A 14879-nucleotide genomic window follows, 5' to 3' on the forward strand; every position below is an offset into this window, starting at 1 on the left:
AGGGGCTTTTTGCCCCAAGAAAGTTTGTGTGAATTTCTTTCTTTTCTTTGTTTCATCGTGACAAACATCATATTAAATTACAGAACTAGCTATATTTCTTAAAAGGTAAAGCAAAACTATTTTACTTTATGCTTGTATATTCCCTTATACTTAGATGCAAAATTACCACCTGGCATCAACTGGTATTTGGAATTTATAAATTCAACTCATTCTACAGTGATATAGTAAACATTCATACCCATCACCCATTAAATAAAATGACATTAAAACAGCAAATAGCCTACTGATAGCATCAGATATCATGCTTCAACATGCCTAACTTCATTTAAACTTAATATAGTAGCCTACATTAAAAATGGTATACGTCCCAATATTTTTAATACTGTAAAACAAAAAATTGCGTCTACAAAATTTTTTTCATAAAACATAGCCTATTGGTTACAATCACGTAGTGAACGTATTTTGTAGCAAAGCAATAAAAACATGATGCAGCTGTTGTGGTGACGGTCTTAAAGTTTTGAAAACGTATTTGGGTCTACATTGTATGCAACCAATTATGATAACGCGCAATCTTGTTTCTTGGCAACCCGCGTCTCTCCTGTGTCCCCGCCCATCATTCTCTCTCGCTCTCTTTCTCTCTCTCTGCTGTGCAGATGCTGTGCTCCATCCACCTGTGCCTAGGTAACGTGATCACGCAATTAATAGCGGGAGCGCGCTCTCTGTTTTAGTGGTCCGCGTACGCTGCGCACAGGAGGCTGGTGTACAGTCATTTACCTCAGGAAATCGCAATAGCTGTGTTCTTTCATAAACCGCTGGATTGGGATTTTTAGTTGTTTTTATTTTTTAAGATTTGAACTGTCTATTGATATAAAAAGTAACAGGTAAGCACAGACTATCTCTCCTCCACTGTTGTTGTGGATTGTTTACTGACATTTCGCTGCAGTATTTCATAACTCCGCTTGTAAATTTGTTTGTAAGACGTTTTATCCTGTCACAGAAGCGGTAATTGTGTTAAACACCGCAGGTTAGCTTATATTTACAACTTTCTTCTCGTTAATGACACTTTATGAAAGCAGGTGTGGATAAATGAATCAGTGCTCGTGTGCGCTGGTAAGTGTAACGGCATGTCGTGAACGAGGCAAGCACGCCCCCTTACAGCAAGTGCGCGGTCCCGTGACTTGCCCGTTAAACCTGGCTGAGTTAAAACTGTTACTCTCTCGCAAAGCTCCGACCTTGCCCACTACGAGGACACATCAAATCACAGTTGTACTCTCTCTTTTCGCAGGGTCAGATCAACGAAGTCCAGCGTCTTCGTTGGCATAACAGAAGCGGTTCTGGAACGGCAAAGAACGCCTAAGTCATTTTATGGAGGATTGTGGGACGCAACGAAACATTTCTTAAAGTGTTCGCACTGAGGATATCACTCCAGATCCCCTTTAATTCTGGACTTAGTCTTGTTTGGATTTCAGCCTGTTTGAAATGTGGCGTTATGTCCTCGAGATAAATGTGCTATGTGTGTGATTTGGAGAGGATCTTGTGGAAGGTGTCCAGTGGGAAAGAGACTGGGTGGACTCATATGCAACTGATCCCCGTTTTCTGAGCGCAATGGACTTGGAATGAAGACAAAACATGGATATAATCTGGGAAATATTTATTATCCTTCAAGCCAATCTCATTGTTTGCACTTCAGGTAAGATTGTACATTATGATTTTTTTTTTTTTTGGACAATAAGTGCTTTGATATTCATGCTATAATAGCTTAAGTTGTGTTAAAACAGTAAAAATGTAGGCTATTACAAAATCATTTCTTCATTATTAGTCAAATAATAGGATATAATATTATATTATGTAAAATCTTTCGTAAGGCGTAGAATTCCATAGAAATCCATTTTTTGTTGTTTATATAAAAAGCACTTATTTTTGATGTTGCCCACAACGTTCATTTATATTAATTACTATTCGTTAATTTCGTTCGTTTATGAATTCGAATAATTTTAAGTTAATAAGATATTATGCTTAATACACTGGGTGGCTGTTATATTTTAAAGATGGTCCGTTGGCAAACTCATTCGGGTGTGTAGCCCTACCATGTGTTTTTAATGGGCTAAGCATACAGTAAGTGAAGCGTAAATTAAATTACATTAAAAATTAAATTACATTAAATTAGTCATGGACTGAGTTTTTCCTCCACTGGTTATGTAAATGTAAAATAGTGATTTTTGGAGGCGGTCAGCAATGCACAGACCGAATGTAGAAGCAATGGAAACCCGAATTGCAGCACGAACTGGTCTACTCAAACTGTTACCATTACCAGTTACTATCACTCGGCGGGTCTAATGCGGAGCTGAATGATCTTGTGAGGTCGATAATGGGTTGTCCTCTTAGACATTATAGTGTTAAAAACCAGAACACCCACTGAAATAACTTATTCAGTGGGCAGAAGTCTGAATGACTGCCAAAAGCCGTCCAAAAAAGAGTCACGAATATTATTAAATGACTAAACAAATCAAGTCTGTTCTGGTTCAACTTTAAAGCTCCCTCGTGAGAGGGTTATGGAACGCGTCCAACAGTGTCGCCCACGCGAGAACTGGACATTGATGGCAACTCAGCGCGCAACACATCCGTCTTTCTCATGATGCGTAGGACAGGCAACGTAAACGTCCTTGACCAGTGTTTATGGCCTCTGAGAGCTTCCCTTTTTAGTTGCCTCATGTAAATGTACACGATGGTGAACATTTTACATGGGGCTACTAATATGGAAAGTCAGACTGTTGGGTCGCTTTGGAATATTATTTTTTTACTTATGGATTTCTGTTCAATAAAACACAAAGTAGCATTAAAGATGAGCACAATGTAGTTAGTATGCAAGTAATTTGCTTTTAATGTGGTGTTATATATATGAAAAATACTAACCAGTGTTTATAATGAATCCTAAACAAAGATCAGATGATTTCCTCATCCATACTGATCTCAAAATTCTTTCTGGTTCTTCTAAAGCATCTGTGTTTTGCTCATGTTCCATCAAAGATTAATCTCTAAAGATGATCACGATATCATTTGTAATGAGCATTTTGATTATATGTATAGTAGTACCCATAAATCTGGTGCCATTTTTGTCTCCCTTTACCTTTTCCACTTAGTCAACGTGAATTGTTGTTCACAGCTCATTTTACTTTATTGAAATACAGGACTTAATTTTTGCCATCAGGATTTGATTTTATTGTTAAAAAGTGGGCATTAGTATCAAAGCAGAGCCAGAATGAATAAAAGTTTGCTATTTGGCATTGGTTTAACATTACCCAGTAGCCCACACAGCCCAAGTGACGTCAACGGAAAAGGTTGCTTCAGAGGAAGAGCAGGTTGATAAAATTTTGATTAATGATTATGATGAAGGCCTTTTTTTCCCTTTGGAATAACATTTGCTATGAAACATTCATAATAAGACTAGAAATGTATCCCATTTTCTTTTTTAAAAAACACATTTTGAATTTACATTGACTTTCAGATATTTCCTGGTGTTGCTATGGTGCATCATTATCATTTTTAAGCATAATATTTCCAATTTTCCACAGCCATCACTCCCCAAATAGCAAAGGTCTCTTATTTGCTTTCAGCACTGTTTTGCCCGGCAGTTTTCTTGATGATGTGTCTTGTCAGCAGTTGCATTGTTTTATGACAGCTAGAAAACACTCCATTTTGCTGTTTAAACTTTTTTTTTTTTTTAATTTGTTTTGAAGGTCAAATTTATCTCTGTCTCTTGCTATATAACAAGGAAGCTCTCAATGATTTTGTTGTTTGTTGCAACACCATGCTCACAAAGATCAAAGATTCCATTTTGACCCCACTACAGTCATAATTGGACCGTAATGAATACCATCTTCCTTAGCTTTTTGGTTTTCAGGCATTCTTACCAGAACATCATAGATTTTAGCTGACATTTACAGACCGTGAGCATTTGTTTAGTTATGGCAGTTAACATTTGCTTTGATGCCGCTCAGGATCCAGCAGCACAATGATCGCCTCATGAGCCCCGATTCTCAAAAAGCGCAGAGCATCTCCTTGTGTCAATGTGCAAAAATACTGCAGTTTTAAAGGGACTGTTGATGTAAAAGTTGATATAAAATCAATTACAGTTCAATCAATTATGAGATGAGAATCTTTTTGGGTCTGATTTATTCTGTGCACTTTCTTGTTCATTTATGCATTCAATGAATACTCTTTAGGATATACAGTGTGGTACAGTGTTTTCAATAGTGGATTTTTGAACCTCAATGAATATTTTGTATTGTGCAACAGTCGAGTTCACTTTTAAAATCTTGTTTAACAGTGGAATTCTTGGTGAAAATTACACTACCCATGATGCTGTGCAGAAAATTCCACCAATCAGAGAGTCAAAACAAGCAAAATACACCAAAAGGGCTCTTTAGCCCCGCCCACTTCCACAAAGCACTGCAAATGACACAATCATGTCAGCCTCCCTACGCTCTTAAAATACTTATTTTAATACATAAACAAATATAATATAATTAATATAATATCATATATCATATATATATATATATATATAAACATTTTTAAATCAATAGTTTAATTTTTCAATCATTTTTAATTTGATTTTGCTGTCTGCAGTGCTTCATGGGATTGTAGTTCTTTTCCTCAAAGCCATTTGTGTTTTTGTCCGATTTTTCAAATACCTTTTTGCTTAAAATCAAAGTTTGTAATGTTATAATTTACTTCATAGCTGGTTGGCTTGGTTCATGGCTTATAATGCATTAATGAAGATTTTTTTTTTTTTTTAAATTTCTATGGGAAACATGAATGGGAAAAAAAATACTTCCGGAACCAACAAGGCTGCAAAAGGGGGCGGGCACTCTTGCACTCTATCCACCTTATTTTTCAATGTGGAAGTAAGGTGTTTTCTGTGAATGTATGAGACTTCCGATTTATTAGCCACTATAGGGAAATAACAAGAAGAATATCAAAGTGCAGTAAACTGTAAAACTGTTTGCACTACAAACCAGCATGTTTATAATTAAGACAACACATTAAAACAATATGGTAAGAAATACCAGTTTGCACTATCAAGCAGCATAACAAGCTGTTTTGTACAGCTAAAAATAACTGGAAGCGAATGACACTGGAAGCCAGACACATTAAATTTACAAATGGCTGCACCTGCTCTTACCTGAAAAATAAGGTGGATAGAGGGTATGCACATGACATCACAGTAGGCGGAGTCACTGCAGTTACACCCACTAAGTGGCAAAAAGACAGAGTGGCAGTGTTGGTGTTCAGCTTATATGCTGCAAAAAACACACAAAACATCTAAAATGGGAAAGAGCTTCACGATTGACTGTATAAATAGATTCAACAAGAAACTGGAGCTATTTTTTTTTTATTTAATTTAATTTTTTTTTTTTTTTTACAAACTGCCGACAGCTATGAAAAAGAGAAGCAAATGAATCACTGCAATTCGCAGAAACAACTGGAATTCCGGCAGCAAAATATGGATTTGTGTCAAATATGTTGGATTTAGGGGTAAAATTACACCCATATTAGGGCTGGGCGATATATCGCATGCGATTCTCACGCGCATTTCGTCAGTAAAGCCGGTTCCCTGATTACCGCTAAATCGCCATCACCTGCTTTCAAATGGAGCGGCATTTAATAGCCAGAGCCGTAGTTCACTGATAAGCCACGCAATATCACGTTCATTATCGGAGGTGATTCATCTGCGATAATGAACGCGATATTGTGTGGCTTGTCAGTGATCTACGGCTCTGTCTATTATGCCGCTCCATTTGAAAGCAGGTGATGGCGATTTAGCGGTAATCAGGGAACCGGCTTTACTGACGAAATGCGCGTGAGAATCGCATGCGATATATCGCCCAGCCCTAACATATATATATATATATATATATATACCTACCCCCGGTTTCACAGACAAGGCTTATGCTAGTCCTTGACTAAAATGTTTGAGCTGTTTTAACTGAAAGCAACTTGTACTGACATATCTTAAAATATGTCACTGCCATTGTTTTGTCTCAAGATGCACACCTGTAATGTTTTTTTTTTTTTTTTTTTTTTTTTTTTTTCCCAAGTGTACGCAGTGCTTCCCACAGGTTTGAAATATACTTGTGGTGGTAGCCGGGCGAAAAATCCTCCTATTACCCACAGCACAAAAATGGCCTACTACATGTGACAAACAAATAATGTGTGATTTTTAACAGTATTTTTATTCATTGAAATACATTTTAATTACATAGCATATTGCATTTAATTACATACTAATATTATGTGTTATTATGCATTGTAAATTATGCAAAATTACAGCATTTAAATGGTTCACCTTTTCCTATGTTCTCCTTGCTGTCATATAGTGTCTCTCTCAGTGAATGGGACACAGACTTTACTATTAAAATTTATAAAATGACTAATAGGCTATATGTGTCAAATAATGTTCTTAGTCTTTTCTTCCTGTGGGAGAGACTACAATAATTTACTATGAATTCAATGGAAATCAAATTAAATACAATTTATTGTGTAACCAAAATACCAATAATGCCCAAAAGAAAAAGAAAAAACTTAGCGTGTGACTTTTAATTATAAACAAGCCCAAAATACACAGGTACTCTTATTTTGAAATGTCTGTACTATTGCAGGCTGATCCTTCAGATTCTTACAATTGTCTAAAACATTTTATATAAAGGCCATAAAGTAGACTTTGTAATAATTCATCAACTTGAGTTCATTAGCAATCGCTTGGCATAAATCTGCGCTTTTCATTGATTGAGAATCACTTTGAAGCAGTCTGAAGCGCTGTTGCGCAACAGCGCCCCCTTGTGACTTTGCAAAATGCAGCGCCTGTGGGAATGTCAGCGGGAGTAAACAGTTCTGACGCACACGTAACGAGCAGGTATGAAACGACTAGTTTATCGATCGCGGATGGTTTCATTATCTTGCGCGGATATAAAAATAATGAAAGCAAAAATGTGTCTCCAAATATACTTGGGCGGCCATTATTATACGTGGGCGGCCCGCCCAAGTAAAGTCTATGTGTGGGAAGCACTGTGTACGTTTATAAAAGATACTTAAATATCCTAATTGAACTAAGGCCTAATCCTGGCTTAGTCTTGTCTGTGAAACTGGGCTCTAATGTACTGTATTGACAACTCATAAATTAAATATTTACCATCTTATATTCTGCGTAATATAAGCATGTAACTGTAACTGTAGCATGTTACTGCGTAACCTGTTGCAGGATGTAGGGCGTGTCCCAGCAGGAAAGTGACGTCAATGCATACCCTCTATAGTCATTTTTGATTTACAGTAGCTCTTTATTAACCTTTGACATCCTTCAGTTAAAGTCCAGGAAACCTGTCTCGATGAGAAACACTGGAAGTTAGCAGATGCTGTCTTTTCATATAGAGATTTCCATATCAGAGCTGTTGTTGTTGTGCCAGATTTCTCAGTATAAGCCCAGCCAATCAGTTTGGTGTGCACAAAAAAAACCAACCAAACAAACAAAAAAAAACATTATGCCACCATTATGATAAACAGATTTGATTGTGTTTAGGACTGAGAATCCAAAAATCTCCATTTTGACACACCAGAGTTTACAGTTCTGTTTTTTTGCACTTTGCCTTTGCTGTTTTGAAAACACGAAGGTCTGCATTCACCCAGGTAATTGGAAGAATGTGTGGAAAAAGTCCAGGCAAAAGCATTTGGACTCGCACAGATATCTATTTAAGTTGTTTTTCCACTCGATTCATTGATAGCGGCTAGGGGTGTAACGATACGCTCAGGTCACGATACGGTACGTATCTCGATACAGAGTTCACGATACGATACGTATCACGATATTTTGAACAAAATGAAACTGAAATTCAAACAAGATTTATTAAAAAAACATGAACAAATTTCAATAATTTTCCTTGTTGTACATACAAGATCACATTTCAATAAAATAAATAAATATAAAATTTTAATAAAAACCTTCTGTATTCAAATTAACAGTTGAATAGGGCTGTCTGTCACTGAAAAAAAATGTTAAATTTAACATGAACTTAGAATTATGAATAGGGGCCGTTCACATATCGCGTCTAAAAACGCGTGGAAGGCGCGGCCGCACCGCTTCTCCTTCTTTCCAAAGCGCTTGCGCTCCCGTGGCGTCGGTCGTTGCTATGCAACCATGAACTGAGCTCTCCAAGAGGATCAGGATGTTTCTGCAAAGGATAAATGATTTCTAGCCCTTGCATTAGTTTTACTACGAGATATATTGATGGAGATAAGATATAAAAACCACCATGAACAGTTATGATCAGCTGTTCGGCTGAGCTTTTGATGTTTTGTTACGGAAAGGCCATAGCTGATCGGTTGATTCTTGTCACACGACCTGCGGAGCGCTTGCGGCATTCTGAGAAGTTGAGAATTGCATGCGCGTCGCGACCGCGTTGATCCCATTATGAGCGCGCCTGCCGCCCGGCTACATTTGAAAATAATAACTGACTTGCACACGGAAAAGACGCAATATGTGAACGGCCCCTAACTTAAAGCAAAGCATCGCAAGCGTCTTTTGCTTTTCTGTGAGCACAGCTGTTGCTGTGCACTGCGGTGAAAGAAAGCCACGACTTTTCTCACGCGACCATGCAAGAGACTGACATGAGAAACGTTTAAACCTGCTTGCAAGATTCAATGTGTGCCCGAAACACTTACTGAACTAGAGAGCTGATTGAGACACACCATCTACGATAAATCGTTACACCCCTAATTCTTATAGTAATTTAAAAATGTGGTAGCATTGGATCTGGACAGGAAGGATAACTCTGGGAGTTGGAAGGGGTGTGTCGCGATTCTGCCTTCTCACATCGCGATACAGGTTCGTGGACCTGCGTATCGCGATTTCGGTTTCATATCGCATATCGTTACAGCCCTAATAGCGGCGTATACAAATTTTTTGGACTGTAGTTTTTAGTGATAATTCACATACATTTCCAACCTCTTGAAAATGATTAAAAAGTCAGTCCTCTAGTCTTGGAGGTCTGGAATAGTCAGAGCTGAATACTATCTCCTGAATACTGTGCATGCAACTCCAATGGTTGCATGCAATTTCATTCACGGTGTCTTACATGTTATCGTTTATCAAGTCCTAGCTTGTATGATTCTTGCAACTTTTGCATGGTTCTTTAAGCAGCTGCAGGCACAATATATTATTTGTGTGTGATTGTGGAATATTCAAATATTCAAATACATTCAATTAATGTTTCTTTGTTTTCCATGCAGAAAATGTAACTTAATTTTAGAGATAAAATTAGAGAAAATATGATAAAACTACTATATAGATAATATTGAAGTAATTTTTCTCATTAATTATAGCCATGCTTAATGTTTCTAATGTCATGCTCTCCATAAAATTACTTTCCCTGAATCCTGACAATTATAGTGTGAATTTTGAATTAGCCCGAAGAAGCATTTCATTTAATTAAGTATTTGATTTATTATAACCAGACACAAGCCATATTTTAAAACACTGAAAGGCTACAAACTTGCTGAACTTCTAAATCAGCCGTGAGTCAGGAGCAGCTGTGTTTAGCTAGGTCTTCCCTGATGGGTGGGTGTAGCTAACACTATTGACTGTCACATGCAACGGGCATAGCCATTTGTAAAATCCCAGCCATGAATCTTGTCACAAACCCACTGTAGTGAGACACCATGACATGTTTGCACTAGCTCTCAGGTGCCCTGTGGCACATCATCCACAATCTGCACCTGGCCACTCTTAGCTCAACAAGCGACGCTCGCCGCAGCTTGACAGTGATCTCGGCTCTCTTTACAAGGGAGGCCTCGCCGCTGCCACGCATGTGACTTCGAGAAGGTGTTTTTAATGTTCGGGCGAATGCCACGACTGAAGGCCGGAACGTTAAGCACTGATATCTACAGTATAGTACAGAGGCTTTCGCTGTGGCTGGGTGATCCTGCACGCACACACTGGGCAACACTGTCTCAGCCGACTAATCTGATAATCCCATGCAGATGTGTCTGTGAGCGAGTTTGCATCTGTGCATGTGGACTGAGAGAGAGAGAGAAGAGACAGGGTTGCAAGATTGTCAGAATCCTCCTTACGTGATTTGGTTGTTTATTCGTTTCCCTTCCGGAATGAGGGGCTTATGTCACAGTTCAAAACATTTAGATATTATGTAAATTGCCAAATGAATTGTTTGTTTGAAGAGAACCTGAATGCATAATACAGATGCAGTTTGTGTTCTTGTTCATAAAGGTGTGTGAGGTCTCTGAGGGGAATTGCTGAAAATGCTCCTGTAATACTGATAAAGTTTATATCTAGTTGTAAAACTTCCACTCTCACATTTGCCTCAAAGCATTTCTCAAGGGAAGTGTTAAGTTCTCCATGTTGTCTTTGCCGGTCAAGGCAGTGGGTGTGCATTTCATACCATGCCATCTGTCATATAATTTATTTATAGCAAAATAACTTTTTTTTTAAGACTTTGGTGCTGCTGGGGTCATAGTAAGGCCATCAGAGCTATAAAAAAAAAAAAAACCTCTAGTATTAAATCTAGTGATGATCCACAAAGGATACAGACCATTAGCTTATGGTGTAGACTGAAAGCTGGTGGAGTGGGCTGGAGCTCCAGACCAGTATAATCAATGTAAAATCTTAATAGGCTGAAATAGCATGTCATTGATGTCATTGATTCAGTCGACGGTCATTTTTCACAAAACAAGGCTACATCTGAAATATCTTACTTCTCTGAGTAAAGTAACTAAGATACTACTTTTGATTAAGTAATTTCTTTGCACCCATTACAAAAGTATATAGACAAATGTTCTATACACTGTAAACCCGAATAAGTTGGGCTAACTCAAAAAAATTTGAGGTAATCAGTCAATTTTTTTATGTTCCCAATTTTAAGTAAGCAGAACTATCAAGTTTTGAGTTTGTAGTCTAATAAATTTAAGCACTGTATACAGTGAATATACTGTAAATCTCTACATTAAAAATTAAGATGGTAATAAAGATTAAAAAAAAAAAACTCTGTGTTAACAAACAGGCAAGATAAATGTTCTGCAGGAACACACATATTTACTCTGGACACAATCACCTCTTACTGTCATTTCATTATCCTGTAAATATGGGCTAAGAACCGTCTTACGTCTTACCTTTATATTAATACATACATATTGTTAATACATATTAATACATATTGTTATCCCTTTACAGTTAATACTCTAATAAAATACTTGAATGACATGTTAACTAATTAAATCTAAATTTAACCGTAAGCAACAGATATTTCAGCAAAATAAATGTTGGCACTGAATATCCCTCTCTACCGCGTTCTGTCTGTCTGACGCAGGTGTGTGCGCCGGCGCTCATTCAGTAAAATGAAGTTTGAAGTTTAACGCAGACTGTCAGTAGGAATATTTATGCAAAATGGAAATGCTCGCGTGAATTTGTAACATTTACAGATAAGGATATAGCTGTAGAATGAACGGTTTTGCGCTGAGAACGCACATGCATCTGTCAAAGCGCCTGACTGGGCAAGCCATTATGCTAATGTATTAGCTTGAAGCTTAAAATAAAGAATTCTCATGTTTTGGGCAGCTTGGATCACATACCTTTCCTGCAGCAGCTCACTCTGTTTCCTCTACATTTTTTTAGATGCATTTTGTCCTTAGAAATGCGTTATTCAGTGCTGTTATTTGATGCGACTGGCAGAAGTTTTCCGTGCACGGTGGGCAGACCCGACTAATCGATAATGAGAACTGTTGTCGGCGATTTTCATTATGGATTATTATTGATTTTTATCGAATGGTTGTCGCAGCCCTAGTACTGAGTTAGCTAACTCATACATTTTGAAAGCAATTAGCATAAAATATTTAGTTAACTTTTTTTTTATTTTGAGTTCTTAAAAGAAATGAGTTCATACAACTCAAAAAAATGTTTAGAGCCCTGCACGGGACTGATTTCTTAAACCCTCTCCCACTGAATGTCTGACCAGGACCTCCCACAACCTGCGTGTTGTAAAAATGTAGGCCTACACAAATACTCAGACTAAATTCGTTCAAGTTAACATCCAGAATAACAGACTTTAAACATGATTGCGTTTAATTAAGATGAAGTAGCCGCTAAACCAAAGCACAGCACGTTATAAAAACATTGGGTATTTTTTTATTAGCGTTATAAAACATTAACCACTAGCGGCACCTCAGTTTTTAAACACAGGCTACTGCATACACACTCACCAAACGATTAACTAAACAAACAGTTTAACTGTTAACAAATAGTTTAAGTAAATAAGCCAAGGCACAATAAGAAATAACATTAACTTATTAAATAAACACATAGGACTTAGAAAAAAGGCTAGATATACTTTAAACTAATTAAATAAAAAACAAAATAAATAAAATAAATAGAATGCCTCAAAAAAATCTCAGATTTCACATTCACAATATCTTGCTTAACAGGCTATTGCAAAAAAGAAAATAAATAATACTAAAAAATAAATAGGCTAAATAAAAAATAACGTAGCCTATTTAACAAACAAATTAAATTGATCACTGGGCCTTTCATTGCTTACTCCACATTACTATGAAGGAAAATTATATTGCTGACTGAATGCGGTCCCAGACTTGTTCGCCTTTCTTCCATGATCAGCCCACACAAACCGAATGCCCTCTCTGATGGCGCACTAGATGTGAGAATGCTCAAAATAAAACTGTCTGACTTGTCTTGCTTTGCTTTTGTCAAGTAAACAGCCGCTTTAATTTTCTTCTCAACTTCATGTGTTGACTCCAGTTCTATTACACGCCAAATCCCACCATTCCCCGCAGGTCTTTCTGACCGGCCACTCCCACCCGCAGCAAAGGTAAAACTGCCCGCTCCCGCGAGATTTGCGTTGGGTCCCGCGGGAGCCCAAACCCAATGCAGCCCTCTAGTTCAGTTTACTTGAAATATGTCAGTTCTGTGAACTCAAAGAAAAAGAAAGTTCTATATACTCAACAGTTAATTTATCTGATCTACTTTGTTCAATTTAAGTTTGTCCTACTCAAATAAGTATTTTGAGTGTTAGGGTTTACAGCGCATAGTATGAATGTGTGTAGTATAAACATAATCTGGATGTACTACATCCACCATGTGAGCTACCAGCATCAGTTATGTCACTTTATTGCCATTCACAAATCCTCGCTCATGGCCTCATGGGATAGTAAAGTGTCCATCAGATGTGCACTTCAGAATTTTGCTGGGTACTTTTCACTTACTGTTTTATACTGTGAATTTGGACATACTACTCTTTTCAAATTTCACATTGGTTCTGCAACAACAATATAGAAGATATATTTCAGATGCAGTCAAAGACTCTCCAGAGCAGATAGGTGCCATTTAATACGGTTTCATTCATACAGCATTTTTTTTTTTTTTTTTTTTTTTTTTTTTTTTTTAATGAGCATGACAACCGCATTCTGTAACCGAGTTGACACCTGCAAACTTTTTAGGACTTATAACTGCAATCCCTGCCATTTCGCACTGTATGAATGGAATTGCAGTGGAAAACTAGTTGTGTGCCTTGTCATATAATGCGTGAGCCATACTGAACTTTGTAATTGTGCTAATACGTCCCATATTTATAAGTCCCGTGTTAATCATGAGGGGTTTGTTTACTCCCAGAGGAGGAGAAATGAGTTGTGTTCATCCGAAGATGGATGAACTCATGCGCTCGATTGGATTCATTTATTTAATAACACGCTGTCAATTGCGTTAAAAATTCCCGGTGTTATGGACATTGCTACTTTTTATACTGTCACTATGGTTACCTGAGTTAGAATACAGTTGTGACTGCTGTTCGTTAGTACAGATTTGTATCCAAGCAAGTACTTTAATCTGCTAAATGGGAAAAAAAGCCTGTAAGCAAATGCTGTTGTCCATCCCAAACAGTGACTGTGAACACAGCTATCATGGACATCTACTGATAGATGATTTACTACTTGACACTTTATTAAGTTTGACTGAAACATTGAAAGATTAATGGCAGAAGTTATTATTTGTAAGTAATTAAAGGGTATATTGACTAATCAGAAAATAAGCAATAGATAATCTGTAAAAAAAAAAAAAAAAATTGAATTGGTCGAAGAAAAAAAATCGTTAGATTAATCAACTAATGTACAGTATGTTATTGCTGCTGCAAAGTCTTTGTATCACTTCTCTTTAAAAAAGCCAGTTCAGAGGTCCGATCAGTGGCACAGAGGAATGATGAAACGTATCAAGGGTGATTACACATACAGCCTATTGCCTGCCCTTTTTATATTGATAAACGGTTCAGGATGCTTGGGCTTGATTGAAAGAGTCCACCGGGGATGAGCCCTGCAACATTACACTAGTGCAGCTGGATCCATAATGTGGTGCCACAAACGGGCCGGTTGAAAGACAATTATCTCATAAGTCAGTAAGCACAGCTGTCGGCAAGGTCAAGTTTCATTTATGGGCGGCATTTGCGCCTCTTTCTCTTTTCACCCTGTATGGATGAGCCCCGGGACTGCATCGGTTCCATGATGAATACTAATGGTTGCCTCTGACAATTAGTTTCTGATGAAGTGTTTATTTACAGCATCACCTAGTTTCTATGAGACTTCTGGAAGTGCCTTGTGTAGGTAGTTTATCACTTGGTTTTGAAATGCTCTTTAGAGGGATCAGGGATATAAATGTATGCAGTTATGGAGTGTCATTTCTGTTCTGTTCTGTTCTACACTTCCATTAAAGAAAAACACATTGTTAATAGTACACTACAAAAAAAAGGTGTTAGTTAGCATGACTATAAAAATCAATCAGTTTCTGCTGTTAACCATACTGTAATTACTTTGTTCTC

At 37.4% G+C, this 14879-nt stretch overlaps 1 protein-coding gene across 2 annotated transcripts in view; it reads left to right on the forward strand.

The window, feature by feature from the left end:
- Positions 1 to 663: 663 nt before the first annotated feature.
- Positions 664 to 14879, forward strand: part of ca10a (carbonic anhydrase Xa) — a 203013-nt gene continuing 188797 nt past the window's right edge. The window contains exons 1-2 of one of the 2 annotated variants that reach the window (XM_048170047.1): positions 664 to 881; positions 1286 to 1690. In XM_048170047.1, the coding sequence (XP_048026004.1) occupies positions 1630 to 1690 (61 nt within the window). In that variant the 5' untranslated portion in view covers positions 664 to 881; positions 1286 to 1629. Of the gene's footprint in view, positions 882 to 1159; positions 1691 to 14879 lie in introns of those variants that run through there. The other variant, XM_048170046.1, reaches the window with a different exon arrangement.

The sequence above is a fragment of the Megalobrama amblycephala genome, linkage group LG20 (genome assembly GCF_018812025.1).
Source record: "Megalobrama amblycephala isolate DHTTF-2021 linkage group LG20, ASM1881202v1, whole genome shotgun sequence".
Lineage (NCBI taxonomy): Eukaryota > Metazoa > Chordata > Actinopteri > Cypriniformes > Xenocyprididae > Megalobrama > Megalobrama amblycephala.